Source organism: Gambusia affinis, linkage group LG01 (assembly GCF_019740435.1).
Source record: "Gambusia affinis linkage group LG01, SWU_Gaff_1.0, whole genome shotgun sequence".
In the NCBI taxonomy this organism is placed as follows: domain Eukaryota; kingdom Metazoa; phylum Chordata; class Actinopteri; order Cyprinodontiformes; family Poeciliidae; genus Gambusia; species Gambusia affinis.
The window spans coordinates 23,194,986-23,215,728 of NC_057868.1; the positions used below are offsets into that span (position 1 = coordinate 23,194,986).

Here is a 20,743-nt window from a genome sequence, read left to right on the forward strand (position 1 = left end):
GGTGCATTACGGTACTTCTCTGCTAATGCAGTGGCGCTGAAGGTGGGGGTGGTGTGCGTGAAAGGGGGAGAAGTGGAGTCGGGGGGGACTTGATGGATACTGAGATGAAGCGGAGGAAGAGCACAATGGAAGCACAGACTGTTGTAAATCCCCCAGCCTAGTTTTCACTGCAGAGAAGAACGGATACCTGCAGAGAAGGTATCCGTTCATTTATTTGGCATTGCTATGTTCTTTCTTTAAGATGCCGTTAGCAAAATTCAACTTCAGAGAAAACTACAGATTTTGTTTGTTGTTGCACAGTTTCATGTAAGTCATCAGTATTCTGTTCCTTTTAATTATTATTATTTTATTCATATTTTTGTAGCCAGCCAGCAGTGCGCGTTTTTTTTTTTTTTCGTTATGATGAAAAAGAGCTGGGAGGTGCGGAGTGGAGACAGAGAAGTCCTTCTGGATTTGGACGCCAGGGGTGAAGCACACGCCACAGACGGCTACGGCAGTCTGCAGAACGGGGACTTTTTCCCTTTACGATGTGTAAGCACCTTTCTTTTTTCTTCTTTTTTTTTTCTTTTTACTTCTTCCACGCAATTGCATACCGTGCAGCACACCCGACATGTGGCCAATACGTTGCTCTTGTTCTCTGCATCATCTTTTCGCACTTCACTAACTTCACACGTTTACCTGGAAATCTGGATCTGCAATCTCTGCTGCTGGAAATTGTGATGAGCACACTACAAGTTGCTTGTGGGCTAAATGACTGTACCGTATGTAGTGTGTGTGTGTGGGTGTGTGTGTGTGCGTGTGTGCGCGCGCGTGTGTGTGTGTGTGTGTGTGTGTGTGTGTGTGTGTGTGTGTGTGTGTGTGTGTGTGTGTGTGTGTGCGCGCGTGTGTGTGTGTGTGTGTGTGTGAGAAAGCACAGGGACTGCTTTCTGTCTCCATGTTTCCGAGCTCATTACTGCAGAGTGCAGGCTTTTATGGTGCAGTGTCTTGCACAGGAGTGTGTGGTTTAATCTCATCCAAAGGCAGGGAAGGGTTCGTCAGCAAAGCCTCAGATTCGTGATCTTTGAAAGCCAAAATAACAGTTTCCCGCTTTAGAAGGATAATTATGCACGGTCTTCAAAACACTACAAGTAAAAAAACCTGAGAATCAGGTGCCTTTGTATTCAGCCCATTTTACTCCAATACCTCTAAATCAGTAGTGTCCAAATTTATTTATGTATTTATTTATTTATTTATTTATTTATTTTTTGCGCCTTGTGCCAAAACTGCCAAATTTAAATTAGTGGAGAGCCACAATATTCATTACATTAAAAATTAAAAAATATATTTTATTGTGATTTTTTTTTTTTTTGGTTTACCTACTTCAAACAATTTTTTTTTTTAAATCTATAACTCCTTAAAGATCCAAAATATAAAAAATGCCTATATTCACTCAGTTCAAACTGACTGACGGAATGCAATGGTGTTGCTTTATAGACAATGAAATGTTTATTAATTGATTAATTGATTAATTGTCAAAATAATTGATAGATTAATTAATTACTAAAAGAATAATTATTTGCAGCCCTAACTGCACCAGCAACAACCTCTTCAGACTCACTGTAATACTGACTCCTATCATGATACGAGTTACAACAACATTCAATTTCCCTTTGGGATAGATAAAGGTTCTTTGAGTTGAATTGCATTGATTTGGGGGTGAAGGCTTACTTTCCAGCTGGACAAAAACAATAAGCTGAGATCCAGCGCAGCAATAGGATATTTAAGATAAAAATAAATTAGTTTTAGAACAACCCAGTTCAGTTGACAATCCTTGGCAAAACTCGACAATTTCAGTCTCTTCCTGCTCAGAGCTGGCAGAGCCGTATCTTGAAGACTTGCTGCTGTAACTGCAGCAAAAGGTGACTAGAGAGGAGGGAGCTCGATACAGAGAAAAATGCCAGGGTTCATTTTTATTTCTTATTTTTACGATGCAGTTGTAAGCTACTTTGTTTTGATATAACACATAAAACTCCAAGAGAATACGTTACAGTTTGAGGTTTTACGTTGACAAAATGTGAATCAATGATTTGTTACGTGTTTGACATATTGGCCAAATCACATTCCTTCTCAGTTTTCAGCCGCAGCTTCAAAGTGCCACGTCCACGGTGATGATCCAATTAATTTGCACTGTACTACAAGAGATAACCAACCCGTCTCAAAAATGGGCAACTACTTCAGAGATGGACGAACTAAAATTGGTATGCATCACCAGTGTTGCTTTGAATCATGTTTTGGCTTCCAGTTAGTTATTTTAGAATTTAATGTTGGCTTTCAGATTTTGTGCTGGTGTGGGAGATCCGGTCACGGAGCAAGCGGCGAGGGAAGGGGAAAAGCAACGGGAACTGTGAGGATGGGGAGTCTGCACAACTGGCAGAGTGGAGGGACAAGTTTGTCCAGAACCTCCAGAGTGCCGGACTGCTCTTGGAAAAGGTGCTGTTGTTTATTTTGTTAGTCCAAGAGGACTCTCAGAATTCATTGTCTTTAATATCACCTCACCAGCTTTTCTCTTTCCACTCTCTCCATTCAGGAGGAATCTGCAAATGAAAAGAAAACCATACATTTTCTTAAAGTCAGCGCCCCCTGGGATGTGTTGGTTTACTATGCTGAGGAACTTTGCCTCCGAGCTCCACTGCAGGTCAGCAAAGCTGTTCCTTACAATCATTTAACAAGACCATTTAAATATCTGTGTCCCTTTTTTGGAAACTAATTCATATTAAACCCAATTGCCGTGGAGAACACGTTCATTTGCTACAGAGAGATGGTATTAAGGAAAGATAAAGCTTGTCTTTTTAATAAATGCACTGCCATCCAAAACTATTTATATCCCCTTAACCTTGCCCAGGGACTCTGTAGGTTTCACTAACTCAAATTTAAGACTTTTAAAGACCCATTTAAGATCATTATGAATGGAATTTAAGACCTATAATCGCCACAACAAAGCTAATTGTAACTCTCTCGGGATTTCCAGGCCCAGCAACACCTGGACCTGAACACATCTTCCGTTGTTCTAAAAAGACTCTGCGTTCCCAACATAATGATGGAATCAGTGCCAAACAGGCCGCTGGACTATTACACATGCGCCTTCCACAAGTCAAAGATGAACAGGTGAGTTCCACTTGATATCAGCGACCCCAAGCACATCGAATTCAGACCCAGCGTCTGTGTGTCCATGAATGAATTGCTTTTATGTAGATTCCTCGGCTCCGAAGACCAAGATAGCTACTTCACTAATACTCAGAGACACCAGGTTGTAAGTAACACCCTTTTTACCGCATAGCGGTGTTTTGGGATGCTTGCGTTTCCCTCATCCTACAGATGTAGTCTTGTGTTCTAACGTAGGTTTATGAGATTCTAGCTCGGACGGTGTACGGCAAAAGAAAGAGGACGGAGGTTGGCGTGGACAGACTGGTAAATGAAGGGGCCTACACAGCAGCTTATCCTCTGCATGAGGTGAAAGATCGTTATCTGCTGGGTAATGTTTACCTTAGCTGTGTTTCCCTCTCTAATCAGCCTCGTTGTTTTGGGCTTGCAACAGGGTCCTTTCAAGCTTCTGAGCCACGAGATAAATCCTGACGAGCTCAACCAGAGGCAGGTCCTGCACTACTACTGGGCTCGCTGGTGCAAATGGTTCAAGTACCAACCACTGGATCACATTAGGGAGTACTTTGGAGAGAAGATTGCCCTCTACTTTGCTTGGCTAGGTATAAAATCATTCTTATTTTTGGAAATATCTGAGTTACTCTGTATACTTGCTGGAGCTCCATTTCCAGAGTGAACAACTTAACTTAAAGGTGCAGTATGTAACTTTTAAAAAAATTAAATTAAATTAAAATTGTCACCATGTTGGGACATTATAGTATGAAACAGATAATATGTGAAAAGATTGATCTCCTACACCTCCTCCCTGAGCTACTATTGCCATCTAAAGAAATGCACCGCTTCTGACTAAAAACATCCAATCAGAGCCAGGAGGACGGTCTTAGCGCTGTCAGTCATCCTCCTGTACTTGTTGCTAAATGTGCTAATGGTGGAGAAACAACTTAATGTTTCAGGAAAACAGTTTGTTTGGCCATTCTGACTAGCCTGAGCAATCACAACAAGCCACACAGACGGTAATTGACAGCGCTGAGACCGGCCTCTTGTACCAATTAAAATATTTTTTTTAATAAAAGTTACATACTGCCCCTTTAAAGTGAAGTATTTATTTAGACATCTTATTGCTAATTCCAAGGCATTTGCTTTCCCAAGAACCATGAGAGCACACACCCCTCCCCCCGCCCTGCCTGACATAAGCATAATGTAAACCCAATAAATAAATTATTAAATCTATAAAACATATCAATGTATTGATATAAATATACATAAATATTCCAAGAAGATTTAAAGTTCAGGCACTTAATTTATGTTCCATTTCATCTCCTTTTGATGATGGTAAAGATTTTCTGCTTTTGTCATTTAATTGTATTATTTGGTAACTGTATCAAATTTTACTGAAACACACACACGCACGCACACACACACACACGCCACAGATGAAAACTTTATCTTTTTAAAGTGTCTAAGCCAGCTCACTTCAAATGGCCAGAGATGGGGCACCGATATGTAGAAATATTAAAAATACACTGCACTGTATTAGTGTTGCTGAGTTATTTAGTGTCGTAATGAACTGGCGTCTTCCTGCTAAGCTATCTTTATCTCTTTCTCTTCTGCTCAAAACGTAAACATTTTTGAGAGCTCTTGAAAGCAAAAGGAAATTTGTCAATTAATCAACTTTTTCCTTCAACTGATGAACTAAATCAAAACTTCAAATCTCCTTTTAAAACCTTGAAGGGACGACATTGCTGAAATAAAGAAAATAAATAAAAAAATCAAGCTTATAGCCTACTGCAGCAGCCGTCTGGCAGATATCGTCGACAGAGAATTATGTGTTGAGCAAACAAACAGCAGAAGGAAGTACCTTTCATAGGAATAGATGAACAACAGGAGCAGTGCAGCATCAGCAGAAAACATGCGAATGTGTTTGGGACAGTTAAACGATTACGACCGTCTCTAGCAGCGCAGCATCAACCTCGGAGCAGCTTTGTAGTTTCATTTCCTCTCCCTCCATCAACTGAGAGCTGCACTCTAAATGGAGCTCTGTGTCCCTGCAGGTTTCTACACAGCCTGGCTGCTGCCGGCGGCCATAGTGGGAACGCTGGTTTTTGTGTCAGGAGTCATGTCCATGGACACTAACACACCAGCGTGAGTCTTCAATGAAAACATCAAGAATACCACAGGAAATACTACACTTGCTTCACTGAGACATAGAGCAGAGCGGCTTTATATGAAGCAACATGTAGAGATGATTAGTAACGATTATTAATTTAGCTGAGGTAATGATACGACCACAACTTCTGTCAAGAAAGATCTGTTCGTGCACAGAAGTTGATGGATTTTCTACTTCCGAGGCTGTCGAGTTCAATATTTGGCACCAGCTGCGGTTGAGCACCTAATATGCAGATATGAGATAAGCATTGATCCTCTGAGGAAAAAGCATGTTGTAGCTTTCCACCAAGGAATGCTGTGATTTCCAGGAAAGTAAACCTTTCTAGAATCTTCAACACTTATTTGCGAATTAAGCGAGACACACTGAAAGGGTAACTTTTACCAAACGATAGTAGAGCTTTGCAAACTCACAGTGACAGCCCATAAACATTTTCTCACTCGATGGCAAACTATAGTGTGTTTTTTATTCCAGTTTTAAGGCAAAGTGATGTGCATTTTTGAAGATTATTTGGGACTGTCAACAGGGAGGACATTTGTAACAGTGGTGCGACGTATCCGATGTGCCCCCTTTGTAAAACATGCGACGCTTGGAACATGTCTGATATCTGCACCATGGCAAAGGTAAGCTGTATTTACTCCTTTAATTGCTGTGAAACTCAGTTTAGAGTCACAACTTGAACAAGCTCAGAGTTTAAACCTGTTCCTTGCCACTGTGTGCTACAGCTTGGGTACCTGTTCGACCACCCCGGTACCGTGTTCTTCAGCGTTTTCATGTCCTTCTGGGCCGTGACCTTTCTGGAGTTCTGGAAGCGCAAGATGGCTACTCTGGCCCATCATTGGGACTGCATGGATTTCCATGAGGAGGAGGTTACTTGTTACATTAGCATGAGCATCCCTACGCTGATTTATTCTCATGGTTCCTGCAAATGGAAAGACTGAGAGATGTTGTGGTGGAGTCACATAAGAAAATGATAGTATTTAAAAAACTTGACCCATCTATTTCCTGATGTTAATTTATCATAAAACACCTTCAGCAGTATCTTTTCATGTAGAGAATACACACTAACAAGACTTTGATGAATAGAAACCTGACCTGCGGTGTCCTCTCAGGAACGCCCCCGTCCTGAGTTTGCCGCCACGGCCCCAACTGTGGAGGAAAATCCTGTGACTGGAGTCAAAGAGCCGTACTTTCCAGAGAAGACGAGACTGTCTCGCATGTTCACTGGCTCCATGGTCATTGTCCTGATGGTGAGTCGTGTCTGATGGCTTCTTACTTGACAAAAATGTAGAGGTGTGCAATACTGAGAATTTTGGCATTGATCTTATTCCAAGAAAATTCAGGGATATTGTCGTCGATTCTAATACTTTTTAAAAATAATCTCATCGTTGTCACTGAGCGTTTTGGCAATCTGACTTCAGTAGGTTAATTTTAAGTGTTAGCATAAGTCTTTTTATTAACTAAATACACTAGAAAACAATGTGTAAGTATAGAAATAGCACAGCTACTGAAACCTTCTTATTGGCAGTGTCAGAACAGTGGAGTTGTTTCTACTCAGTGAAGTTAAGTAGAGGTGTAATGAATTGAAGTGATAGCCTCATTGAACTAAAGATGATCTGATTATCTTTGTCATTGTTCCTACATGCTTCTAAAGAGAACTGGGACAATGGAAACAAAAAATAAATAAATAAATAAAAAAAGCAAGCAGCTCCACCATAAATAAAAACCTCAGAGTAAGGCACAGGGTAGATAATGAAGATTGCTCTTCAGTCAACTTTCTGGTTGTGAACCATCATGGTAGATGAAATGCACCTTCTGAACTTTTTTTTTTTTTTTTTAACCAAAACAATTCCTCTGCAACATAATGTCTCCTCAGCTGTGTGTGGTGATCATCTTCCTGGTGACAGTGGTCATGTGTCGAGGAGTCATCAGCGTCATGATGTACCAGAGCGGCAGCCCTGTGCTGCGTACGGAGGTATGTCAGACCTACGCAGAACATGTCAGATTCATTTCTTTGATTTAAAAAAATATGTTATAAACATTAGCGCCGCTGTCATTTCCTCCTCAGGCTGGAACCATAGCTAACATCTGCAGCAGCATTGTGAACCTGGGCTTCATTCTGGTAATGGGTCAGGTTTATACGGCCTTAGCTGAGCAGCTCACCAAATGGGGTAAGAGTCAATGCAGAATTGGGAAACATCTGAGCTGTAAACGATCAACGTTGCATTTGTCTGCAAGGAAATGTAAGCTGAAAGTTTTCAAAAAAGAAAAGATAACATTCTGGGTTGTTTTTTTTTCTATAAATAATGAAAACACCAAATTCATTCTTTTAAAGGCTGGTTTTTATTAGAGTGAAATCTGCTAGAACCTTATTCAGATACAGTATTTAGCAATTCCCCTTAAACCTTTTTACATTTCTTCAACTTCATCACCGCATTTCTCTGTTCTCACATTACAGAGATGCACAGAACCCAAACCCAGCATGACAACGCTTTCACCCTCAAAGTGTTCATCTTCCAGTTTGTCAACTTCTACTCGTCTCCCTTCTACGTGGCTTTCTTTAAGGGAAGGTAAGACATGGCCCAGTCACATGAAACACTTGATAAAATGTTCATTCCTCTAGAAATATAAGCCGTTCTCTTTTTGTCTCCGTGAGTTTAGGTTTGTGGGTTACCCTACAAACTATGGAACCTTGTTTGGGATGAGAAACGAAGACGTTAGTGCTTTTTTAATATGAATTCTTGGAATGTATCACACTCTCTTCCTGTGTTGCTGAGTTGAGTTGTTTCTGCACACCTTGTGATTTCAGTGTGGTCCTGGTGGTTGCCTCATTGAGTTGGCTGAACAACTCTTCATCATAATGGTGGGGAAGCAGCTCATCAACAACATCCAGGAGTTCATCATACCGTATGTTGCCTCTTGTACAACCATGCTGCTGCTGTTAGATCAAGCTGAATTCATATCTTTTTGGTTTCTATAAAGGTTATCTTGTTCATTTACAGTGATGTTGCTTTTCTTTACATCCAGTCAGACTGATAAATGATTGTTTGCATGTTAACCCATCTATTATTCCTTGTATGCAGCAAAGTAAAAGCCTGGCGGCAGAAAAGAACCTTGGCCAAAGTGTTGGGAGATAATGAGCAAGATGAGCCTCGGCGCTGGGAGGAAGACTACAAGCTGGTACCGTGTGTGGGCCTGTTTGAGGAATACCTGGAAATGGGTAATTAGATAAGACCTTGCTTTTTTTTTTTTTTTGGATCAATTCCCAGATCACTAAAGATGTTATTAATACACAGCCCTTCTCACTTATTGGCACAGCTGGTCATTACGAGAGGAAATGGGATAAAGGTATAGAACAATCTCCCAAGTTTTTTAAACGTGTGTTTAAAAGGAGAGTAGTTCATAATTTAAAGGACCTGAAGGTCATCCTGGGTACAAATAAGAACCAGTTTTTTCCTCAGTCAGCTGGAGAAAGCTAAATGGAAAAAGTTCATGTAGTTTACATGTTGAATAAGGTTTAATACCGATTAAAAGATGAATATCACGAGTTCCCAGAGACAAGAAAGGCCATGTGGCATCCTGTGTTTAGCAGTAGTTGGCTCTTGTGATTAAGATTTGCCAGGAAAAGTATTTTTAAGGATAAATGAATGACAGACCAGTGCAAAGTTGTGCAAGAAATGCTTGCCTTACCTCACAAAATTGGAAACAGAGCCCAAGGGTTTATGTTCATGGCAAAATACCATGGTAAAAAAAGATTTTCACAATCAATGGGGGCATGTTTATTGGCACTAATTGGTAGTAAATAGTTATGTAGCTGATTTGGTTGTTAAAAAAAAGAGTCAATGTCTAGGATTTTTTAATATATAACCCATGACTGTCTGTTTTCCTTGGGCATTACTATGATGTAAATAGAGAGGCCTCTTTTTCATATAAATAGAAGAGATAAGAAGTGTTGATCCTCACTTTATTAAATGGCTGCAAGAAGACAGAGAATCTCCTAAATTTCACCAGATCTACAGTTAGCAAGTCACCAAGCCTCCATAACAACCCTTTATTTAAGGCCTTTGAACACATCTTCCCCAGCAGGGCCCATACTTCTGGAGGGCATTAGTTGTAATTTTATGTTTGGCTGCTCAAAGTAAAACTGTCTCTCTGTCCTCCAGTCCTCCAGTTTGGGTTCATCACAATTTTCGTAGCAGCGTTCCCCCTCGCGCCGCTCTTCGCCCTCCTGAACAACTGGGTGGAGATTCGCCTTGACGCCCACAAGTTTGTGTGCGAGTACCGCCGACCGGTGGCTGAGCGGGCTCAAAACATCGGCGTTTGGTTCAACATCTTAGAAGCCTTGTCCCATCTGTCTGTCGTTGCCAACGTCAGTAGATCTGTAGTTATGCTTTTACAAGATGTTGCATAGTTATCACTAAGATGAATATGTGTTTAACGAAATGGTGACACTTTTATTTTCTCAGGCCTTTCTAATCGCCTTCACATCAGATTTTTTACCACGCCTGCTCTACCAGTACAAATTCAGGAACGATCTTAATGGATATGTTAACTTCACCTTGGCCTATGCACCACTCAACTACACCGACTACCCTAGGTGCAGGTATGGTGGCAACATTTCAGTTTATAAGTCTCGAAAACAGTGCAAATAATTTAATTCAGAAAGTTTTCTACATTTGGTGTATTTTAGAGAAGTGTATTAACAGGGTCAGTGTTATTTTCTCCTTTATTTATTTTAGCTAAGGTTAACATTGGGATGAGTCTGAATGCCTTGCCGTGTCAATGGCAATTACTCTTTACAAAAGCTGGAGGAAAGTAAGATATACTTTCTGTGGCATTTTAACTTTGTGGTTTGTTGGTCATTTTTGTTAGATGATTTATTTACTAAAACTTGAATGAAGATACTCACTCAAGAATGTAATTTTTTTTCATAATCTCTAGTAAAAGTTATTCAAAGTGTTTGCTTTTAGCACTTACTTCTAAACTTGATTTGGTTTTTGGGGATTATCCGAAGAACCCCGTGTTGGTATTTTATGACTCAGATTCGGGGGGCCGTCGACTTAATTTGATTGATTTGAATGTGAATAAATCATTATGCCACTTATACTTTTTTTTGTTGAGATCAAATATTGTTGAGTTCATTTGAATGTAAATGTTTAGCTGTATCAGGATTATGTGTTTAATTATATTTCTGTTCAAAGCAGAAGTTGCATTTTCCTTTTGCTTTTTTTGGAATCCTAGACTTGACCAGTAGAGGGCAGTGTAGGTCGCGTTCCAAATTGAATTTGTTATGACTTCTTGTTCTGCTGCTGTACATGCTCTGCATTGACTGTGCTTCATTTATTTCCAGATATAAAGCATTCAGAGACAATGATGGAATGTATACACTCTTCTACTGGGAACTCCTTGCTGTGCGACTTGGTTTTATTATTGCATTTGAGGTTTGAATGAAGACACTTGAAATCCACTAATGTTTAGCATAAAACTATCAGTTGAATCATGTTGTCCCTGTATATTCGTCTTCTATCATACAAGTTTGAACAGATCATTTCCAATAGTCAGTTCAGAGGTTAGAAATGATTTAATTCTTCCCCAGTGTGAAGGGAACCATATTGTTGTCTTCTTTCTGTTTTTCCTTCAACATAGCATGTGGTATTTTTTGTTCTGCGAGCCATTGACTGGATCGTACCCGACGTACCCGAGTCCTTGGAGCTGAAGATCAAGCGAGAGCGCTACCTGGCTAAGCAAGCGCTGGCTGAAAACCAGGAGGCGCTGTTGGTAAGTTGAGGTCAACGAGAAACCAACACTGTCCAGCCAGATCCAACGCAGCTCACTGAGACAGTGAGGCACACAAAGTTTTATGTATAAATAGTAAGAGATTCATATTTTACCTAATAATCACTAAAGACCAAAATCCATCAGCTGAATGTTTTATGGAAAAATGTTAAACCTGTGTTTTTGAGAACATGTCAAGAACTGTGTTGCTGTGTTTATGTTCTAACATCTGAGGAGCTGTAGTAGTTGTAAGTCACAAAACACTGGGATTTGCTAATTGTTGTTGTGCTAACTAAAAGTCAGATTCAGATATACTGTCTAGTTTAACTCTAATTCTTATACAACAGCCACAGTGAATATTTACACAACGTGTTCCAAATTATTATGCAACTTATTTTTTCTCAGATTTTCTTAAATGCTCAATGCAAATGATGGTCAGTATAATTTTCAAGTCATGAACCCATTACAGTATAAATCTAATTTTAATGAACAAAGCTCCCCATGAGAACAGTATTTTTTTTCCAAAATAAAAAACTCAAAATGAACTGTTCTAAATTATTATGCACAGCAGATTTTTTTAACATTTTATGGATTATAAAGAACTGCAAACGGTCATTCTTTGAATGTACAGCATTAAGTGGTCACATGTACTAAAATCAAAAGCTGTTTCAATCAAAAACATCTTTACAGACATATGTTGTCATATTGACAAACTAACCAACCAGCTCTCTGAAATTAATTATAGTGATTCCAAGAGCCCTGACACACAATACCATCTATACATTTAATAGCACAACAAAAAAATAAATCTTTACGACACTTAAATCCAATTTGTATGATAATTTGGAACACGGTGTAGTTGCTAAAACATTATCAATGGAAAGACCTCTGAATCATTGACTTTGCAGCAATCTTTCATTCCCTGCAAGGATGTGGCAACTGTACGGAAGAAGAACCACTCCATTATTTACATTTAATTCTGAGTCTGAATCAGAGTCTGTGACATCTCTTTATAGAACCTGGTACTACCAAGTCACTTATATCAGAAAAGCAAAGAATTGACAGGGTGTGTACTTTCACTTCAGAGTAACTGCAGATTTCACAGTAGCATTCGGGTGTAGCTTTATGAAGCTATAAAACAAAAGAGTAAAATCAATATGCATTTAGCTTGGTACACACACAAACACAGGTGAGTATAAGAGTTTTACAGGAACTTGATTTCAGTGAATGCATGGACAGAATGCTTAATGTTCCACTTTAAGCTACAACATAAACTATCTGCATAAACAACAACTAGCTTAGTAATCCACCCAAAGCTAAGTACACATTTGATCAGACATACACACCCACAACCAGACCCGATAAGGAAGCGAAACCGTCAGCTTTTTATCATCAACAACAAACCTCTAGCGTAATTCTTTCTGACTGGACACTTCACCACTCTTATCAGAAGTAGAAGAGTAAATTCAAATTGGTTGTCGTCCTCGAATGAACTTGAGTTTTAACAAGGTTGACGTCAGGGCTTTGGTAATTCATTCCCGAATGTTAAAGTAGGCTGGCTTTATTCATTCTAAATCCAGTTTTATTTATTTTGAAGCCAAAAGACCTCAGAAATATACAGAGCCAAGCGTGCACACTGTTAGACTTTTTATTGTAATTTTACAGTACCTTACTGGCAACACTGTTGCCAGTAAGTTACTGTAATTGCCATTCTACAGTACCTTACTGGCAACAGTGTTGCCAGTAAGTTACTGTAATCACCATTCTACGGTACCTTTACTGTCATGATATTTCACAGTTAATTTTTACTGTGAGTGTGCTTTGCAGTTATAACTGCTTTACTGTAAATGTAGTTTATAGCATAAAACTGTAAATGTATTTTATAGTAAAGCTGGTCTACTGTAAACTTGTTTCACAACATAATATCAGTTTTACTGTAAATTAAAGTTTACATTTTTTAATACAAGAATATTTTACCATAAACCGAAAAATTTCATAAAAGAAATTTTAGTCCAAGTACTGTGAATAAAAACAGGTATTTATTTTCAGCAGATTTGTTGAAATAAAATCCATTTATATATTCACAATGTCATAAAGAACAATGTCACAATACAATATAATGTGCTATAAAACAACAAAACCATAGAACACACTACAGGTCATGTCAATATTTTTTATGGCACATGTATGTAGCAACATGAACGTGTGCATCAAGTACCAGCCATAAACTATTAAAGACTGACTTTTAAAAATATATAGAATATATAACTTCATTTGAATATGAACTGTATTTCATTCAATATGGACACTTGAATGCATCTGGATCCAATAACAGTAACAATCTTTACATAACCTTTTCTATTTGTTGCACACTGTACAACAAAAGAACAACTAAAAAAATTGGGCACTACAAATTTTATGTACCATATCAGGTATGCACCAACATGAACACGTATATCATTCAAATGGTGAACAGTCAAAAACCAGCAGAGGCTGCATTGTCAGAAAGCAGTTAACAGAAGCTTAAATGTGCACTGTTACACAATACATCACAAAAACAGTGCAAGTGTGATAATGTACTGTATGGTAGGCATTCATATCAATAAATATTGTTATATCAGATGCATTTCCTACATCAGAAGAACTTTTATTCCATTCGTCAAACAAAATCAGTGAGATCCATCTTGTGGAAGCTGAACTGTAAAGAATAAGACAGACGATGTGGGAAGTCATGAGATGGTCAGGAAGTTATCTACATTTTCAAATCGACAGGAAGGCTGACAAATTAAGCTGAAGTGACAATGTCCAAATGCATAAAACCATTGGTATAAAGCAGCATTAAGGTGATAATTTGTTTAAAAAAAAAAATCAATTGCACTTAAGTGATAATAGAAGCTGCATAAAGAATGAGCAGGACTGGCTTCACTTCAGGTTTTTGGATTGTTTATGGCAAAAGCAGTCAGTCAGTCTTCACTAATTCAAACGATTGCGTACTGTATTGAGACCCTGCAAATGTCCCCAAGGAGACGATGAAATACAACATGTCATAACAATCTTTTTAGTCATTTTGTTGGTGGACAATAAAGACAATAAAATAATAAACATTTGGTAAAATGCTTACCTAGTTGGAAGTCCTCCATTCAAATTCAGCGAGTCGTTGAAGGAAGGTGTTGATCCGGGAGTTGACACTGACTACTTTCCTCTTGACTTCCCATCTTGCGGCTTGTACTGACTGGCTGTGCATTTGGTACCAACATCTGGATTGATGCTCACAAAGAATCTTTTAACAGAAATAAAATATATTAATTGTATTTTTTTAAATGAAGACATACAATACAGCAATCAGCTATGGATCTTCATCATCAGTCAAACTGTCATTAAATTTAATTCATAAATGGCTTGGTGTAGAGTACTTACAGTTGTATCATCTCCAGTGTGGTGGATGCTGACTCCTGATACTCCAGATTGAAGTCATAATATGACCTAAAAAAGACAGCAAGGACGCTGGCAAAGTCATGTAGTTGCTCAGGCTTGAAAAATACCTTCTTCTCCATACTGACCATCCACCGGGTTGCAGACATCAAGCTATTTCCTAAAATAGACAAACCCTTGTCAGGCTAACGCTAGTGAGTAAAAGTACAGACTACCATAACTATTACATACATTGCTACAAAAAATTATAGTGATAGAAAATATTCCTCTTACCAAGCATGATTACCCTTGGTGTAGTGGGTAAGGTCATTTCCATCTCAACAGACATCTTGGTGGAAGATACCTTTGAAACATAAAAGGAAAATTCTGAATTATGAATTACTGGTAGTAATTTATATTTAAAGGGCCAGTTCACCCAGATTACAAGAGGTTTTTGAGAACCTCACCCCAGAGACTAGACTAGACTTTACCCCTACATCCTGCTACCACTCTGAAACAGCGGATGTGAATGACAGTTTGTGAGGCTAAATGAATTTTTTAAAGCATTACATTCCACAAATACAGTATCTGAATGGCTAAGTACAATATGGGTTAACAAAATGTTTGTGATTTGGGTGAAGTGATACCTTTAACAAATTAATTGAACAATTCTGATTTAAGATGTGTGTTTTAAGTTAAGAGTCGATATAAAATTACATCAACCAAGATGAAGATTGAGTCTTTTTCTTCGAAATGTTTTCTTTTTCTCTGACGGAAGTAGGACATTGCTCTATTCCACAACAAAACTGATAATTAGCTGTGTGTTGATGTTTCTTCACATGAGTACAAAATTCTCTAAATTATGAAGTACAAATACTGCAGAATTTACACCTGTACATAATTGCACCCGTTAGTACTGACTTAACTTTAAATTTGTAAGAGCATGGTTTAAACAGGTGAACAGTCCTTATATGGAACCAGGCTTGGAAATTAACTTTTTTGTCCACCTGCCACTGTGGCTGAACCAACTCAAAAAATAACAGAAACCACTTGAATGTTTTCCACCTTTGTCCTCATTTACAGACTCTTATACACTATGTTGGAGATGTAATGGTACTTTAGCAGGCTAACTAGCTGTAGCAAGCTCAAAGTTATAGATTAGGTTAGCTGCTCCTCTACATTTCCAGACTATTTTGTGGCTTCAAATATGTTTGAAGAGCTGTCTTTTTACCTGTTGTCTTGTCTTTTCAAGAGTTGAAACTATGTTAGCACTCAGCAGGACAGAACTGCACAGCCACTTGGAGGGAAAAAGCTTGGGAGTTAAAAAAAAAGTCATCTGACAAAAAGAAAAAAAAGAACAAGTTAGAATTCATCCTTGTTGACCTAGCTAATCTGCACTCTTAACATTTGCAAGGTCATGGTTTAAACAAATGAACAGTTATTAGATTATTTTATTATCTAATAAAATAATTAGATAATTAGTTATTAGTTATTTTTTTTAAAAAAGGGGGATCAATTATCAGTTAACGTTATATTGTTCGACAAAGGATGTAACAACAATGCTAACAGACACTCAGCACTGAGCTTATCTCAACCCAAAGCTAGTCGTTCGAGGAAGATTTAGCGGCAAAAGTCAAGCTAAAACCTTCGGTAAAATTAGCACCTTAGCTAACGTTAATTCCGAACCAGCTCAAAAAATAACACCATCATATTTTTCTATCTTTCACCTCATGCTAAGTTATAGCATTACAGCATGATGCTATAAGTTACGTTAGCTCCATCTAAAATGTACATATCCAGATTAGGTTTTCGCTTCAAACAGTTTTCTAAGAAGTGTTTTTTTTACCTGTATTGCGAAGAGCTGAAGCAGTGTGAGCCCACAGCGACAGAGCTGCACTTGCACTTGGACGGAAAAAGCTTCGGAGTTTAAAACAAACGTCATCAGAAAAACGTTGGAAGCGAAGCCACCCTTGATGACGTAGCCAGATAAACTGCATATTAATGTTAGCTAGGATGTGAAAAAAACAAAAGTACATGCTCTCTTTCTGCCTTAAAAATATGTTAACCACTAAAGGAGTAAAAATACAGAAACAGGGAACCACGATGAAACATCTATGATGACCGTTGGAAATCAAATAGAATTCTTACATGGCCAGCGCAAAGACATTATTAGTACAGTACCACTACTGCAATGTGTAAACAGTAAATTACAACTTCAAAACATACAGTAAGTTAATGTAATACTATGTACTACACCCATAATGCAATGCAAATTACAGTAACTAATTGTAAAGATGTTTTATGTTAGTTTTACTGGGCATTTTGTGGTATTTAGCTGTAAAAAATACAGTAAAGGCTAACAGTGCAAGACATTATAAATACAGTACCACTACTGCAATGTGTAAACAGTAAATTACTGCAACTTCAAAACATACAGTAAGTTACTGTAATACTATGTCCTTTACCCATAATGCAATGCAAATTACAGTAACTAATTGTAAAGATGTTTTATGTTAGTTTTACTGGGCATTTTGCGGTATTTTGCTGTAGAAAATACAGCAAAGGCTAACAGTGCATGACCTACCGCGGCCACCAGGGGGCCCCAAGAACAATTTGGTTTCCTTTTTGTCCATAAAATGTAGATTTATACATACATCATCAAATATATAATATTGTCAAAACCAATCACTTCATGATGATTGTGTCCTTTTTTTATTATAATGACAGAAATCATTACTAAAAAACCCCAAAACAAAACAAAAAAAAATCAGCTCCACTGAGGGGGGCCCCTTGGTGGCCCTGGGGCCCTAAGCGGCTGCTTAGTTTGCTTATGCCTGGTTCCACTGTATGTAAGTGATGAAAATCTTTTTAAATGTTATATCAGCTTGTGCGTATGTTTGACCTCAAATAATATGACTCAATCGCTCTGAGGTGTTTTATTGAACTGTAACAAGATTTGGACTGGCTGCTTCCGTATTTTCAGCCTCCTGAGATGAGTTAAACCGCCACTGCAGCTTTAGGTTTTTCACATTTCCATAATAGGAACATTCTCCAAGGTTTCCCATTTACTGATACTAGAGTTTTTAAATTATAGGGTTTATTAAAGTTGCCAACAGCTGAAAATTACAGCATCACAGCAAAAAATAATCTATGCCAGCACTGTTCAGCTTCCATAGAGCAGCCACAGTGACAAAACTAACTCTCATCTCTCCTCCTTCTTTTTATGTCTAAATCAAATTGCGCCGCCCCACTTGAAGCAAGCGACATGTCCTTTGGATTGATGAATCGGGACTGCAATGGAATGCTGGGAGGAAACATTCGAGGAAGACGCTCCTTTGAATATAGAAAGATAATTTTTTCATCATTTGAAAGTCGAAAAGCCAGCTCCAGATGAGATTGTTGCTGCTGCTGCACGCATACTGAGGCAAAGGAAACTAAGGTCACTGGCTGGCTCTTTCACCAGGAGGATTCTAACTTCAGTTGTTGGATGTTTGAGCTATAATTTAAGATGGGCTTTCCTTTTTAGAGCAAGGCGTAATTCATCAAGCATGAGGAATAATGACGCAGCTTCACTGCAGATTAACTTGATTTATGACTACCAGCAGCTACAGCATGCATTGTTGATGCAGATGTGTACAGATTCTCGCAAACGTACTCACAGCCCCTTTATCTTTATATTTTTTTACATTTTGTCACATTGCAACCACAAACGTCACTGTGTTTTACTGGGATTTTATCTGTCAGGAAAAACACTTGTAAAGTGTTTTTAACTTGGCAAGATATATTCAAAGTAATGTAGTTTATCATATTTTTTTTGTCTTAAAAAATAAAAATCTGAAGAGTGTGGCCTGCGTTTCTTTTCACCCGTTTTACTCTGACTCCCCTGAAGATACAGTTCATGAGAAGAAAATAAATCTCTTTGACCTAAAGGCACAACACTGTCCACCCTGAACACACCTCAACACCACAATCAACCCTCTTTCTAAACTCTGGACATCCGTTGACATCTTTGTTAGCAGAGATCAGTTGGCTAATCTTTATTTAGCCCAGAAACGCCACATATCCGGTCCAGATTTAGCGCAACCAAAAGCTTTATTAGCTCAGCTATGGTTTCAAACATGATTAGTCTCACCACAGTTCAACGCTGTTTTGGTGAAACCGTCTTCCTAGCAAAATAGTTTTTTGGGGGGGGGATATCAGTGGCAACATCATGCCGTGAAATGTTTTGAAAAACATTCAGTCAAAAATCAGAATAATCTAATCAAATCCACTACTACTCTAATGGAATCTAATTTCATCGGTGCTAAAACAGATATACTTACTGATGTTCTGCGGAAGGTTTGAGCTACAGAATGAGCAAAAAGCTCTTCGGGTGGCGGAGACATGGCCTCGACAACCATATTTTGTTTGCATCAGAGTACAGGTGTCTGAATATCTTAGTTTATGAAGCTTTTGGTGTTTGTCTATCACATACAATACCAGTAAAATACTATGAAGTTTGTGGTCTAACACGACAAAATGTTCATTATGAAAACATTCTTGTGGAACTCTTTGTTGATGACAAGATGTAGTTTGTGTCAAACCGAAATATTTTTCACTGGTAGGAGTATTTTTTTTTTTTCTGAAGAATCTGTCGGGTGAAAACCTAACTCAACCTCGGTCTGCAATGTCAGCTCTGTTAATCATTTGTAGTCTTTAACCTCCAGCAGAGATAACCCCAATTTTTCCTCACACTTGAAAATGCCACTGCAGAGACATGAAAGACGATAAACATCCGACTTCTTGGACTCAGTCGGGTTTCCCACTGCTTGAAAACCAACCGCAATCTATAAATCGGAGTTTGCCTTCCATTTTATTGTTGGCTAATACTGTAAGGCTGCACAGAGAGCAAGCTTTTCTTTACTCTCCTTGTTAACTTTCAGAAGGTTGTAAAATTTGTTTTGTTTTCCCGCATAAGCACGTCAGTTTTTTTTTTTCCTGCACAGTATTGTATTAACAGTAGGCCTATGTACTGTTGAACAAGAAAGCTTTTCACTTCAGGGTTGCTTTTTTTTCTTTTTGCATTTTAGACCAGAATAAAGCTAGTTTGTCGAACGCAGCACACTGCTGCTTGGTAATTGTCTCTGCTGAGCGAGGAAATGCTGCAGGGACGAACGTTCATTGATCATCCCCGAACCAGGCTCCTTCCTTCCTTTCTCCTTTTTCTCTCCATGTTGCAGCTTTCTCTGCTCTGCAGAGACGTATGAAGAAGATCCTGATTTATGAGCAGACAGAAACAGACAGCGTTCGTTAATGATTTCTCTCTTCCTCTCACACTATCCACCAATGGCTCCAACCCTTGGGCAATTTCTGACGTTTGTTTGATCTCCTCTTCTCCGCCTCACATTTTTCTTCACTCCTTTCTCCTCTTCCCTCTTAGAATTGTTTCTTCTGCTGCTTATTTAATTCCAGCCATCATCTCTCTTTAATGCCCTCCCCTCCTCTCTGCCTGTCCTCCCTCTTTGCCACGTTCATCTTTTGAATTGTTGTGATTGCTGCGCGTTCCTCTGCCATGGCCTGCAGGAAGAGTGAGTTAGTACATGTCAGTGAGCACAGGTATGCGCTGTGGACACTGGCTGGATCGCTACACCGCCTGCGAGGGCGAGAAAGCCAACGCTCGCATGCAGGAGAGCTGCTGAAGGAGAGCTGCAAATGAATCGCCTGCGGGGCAAAGATGCAGCACAGCCAACAAAGTATAAGACACACCAAAACTCTGCTCTGTTGCATTTGTGCTGGTTTGAAACACACTGTAGATACTAAGAAATGACTGGCATCCACGCCGTATCTGTTGCTGGTGCATGCAGACTATTTTTTTCTTTCTTCTTTTTTTTTGTGCTACAGCGAAAACGCAAAAACAATCAGAGCATCCAGCACTGCAGAGTGAGCTGCTGTCCCGATTTAACCCGCCACCCTCTTCTTCACCTTATCTTTGATAAGTGAACGCCGTTGACACACAGCAGCGAGCGCACAGGAATAGACGAGAGTTGAAGTTCTCTGCAGAGCTTCAGCAACTTCTGCAGCTCCTTCCTGTCGCAGCATGACGTTTGGATTGGGAGCAGGGTTGTTTTTTTTTTTTGTTTTTTTTTTTGGGGGGTGGGTGGGGGGGAGTGCTTTTATTCTTACAGTGCATAAAAGCACAAAGACATGCAAATAATTTTTCTGCAAAGTTTTTATGTGTTAAATTTGTTAGTGTGTGTGTACTTGCAGTCAGATGGC

General features: G+C 38.9%; 1 protein-coding gene across 2 annotated transcripts; it reads left to right on the top strand.

The window, feature by feature from the left end:
• The first annotated feature begins 73 nt into the window (after positions 1-73).
• Positions 74-19,553, top strand: ano11 (anoctamin 11). 2 transcript variants are annotated; one of them, XM_044126949.1, is made up of 24 exons: positions 89-198; positions 365-531; positions 2,111-2,237; positions 2,315-2,469; positions 2,567-2,674; positions 3,008-3,144; positions 3,232-3,289; positions 3,379-3,489; positions 3,575-3,740; positions 5,190-5,280; positions 5,829-5,925; positions 6,028-6,171; positions 6,415-6,552; positions 7,179-7,277; positions 7,371-7,473; positions 7,761-7,872; positions 7,964-8,018; positions 8,112-8,209; positions 8,386-8,522; positions 9,466-9,671; positions 9,769-9,905; positions 10,653-10,743; positions 10,949-11,080; positions 17,746-19,553. In XM_044126949.1, the coding sequence occupies exons 2-24, from the start codon at positions 400-402 to the stop codon at positions 17,767-17,769; spliced, it is 2,658 nt and encodes an 885-aa protein (XP_043982884.1). In that variant the 5' UTR covers positions 89-198; positions 365-399; the 3' UTR covers positions 17,770-19,553. The 2 variants fall into 2 exon arrangements, with proteins under 2 accessions (XP_043982894.1, XP_043982884.1); XM_044126959.1 differs by having other exon boundaries at positions 74-531.
• Positions 19,554-20,743: the final 1,190 nt, after the last annotated feature.

Coding starts and splice junctions, on each gene's coding strand:
- ano11 (XM_044126959.1), top strand. CDS start 400: ATGATGAAAAAGAGCTGGGAGGTGCGGAGTGGAGACAGAGAAGTCCTT. Junction 532..2,110: donor ACTTTTTCCCTTTACGATGT/GTAAGCACCTTT, acceptor ATTCCTTCTCAG/TTTTCAGCCGCAGCTTCAAA. Junction 8,523..9,465: donor TGAGGAATACCTGGAAATGG/GTAATTAGATAA, acceptor TCTGTCCTCCAG/TCCTCCAGTTTGGGTTCATC.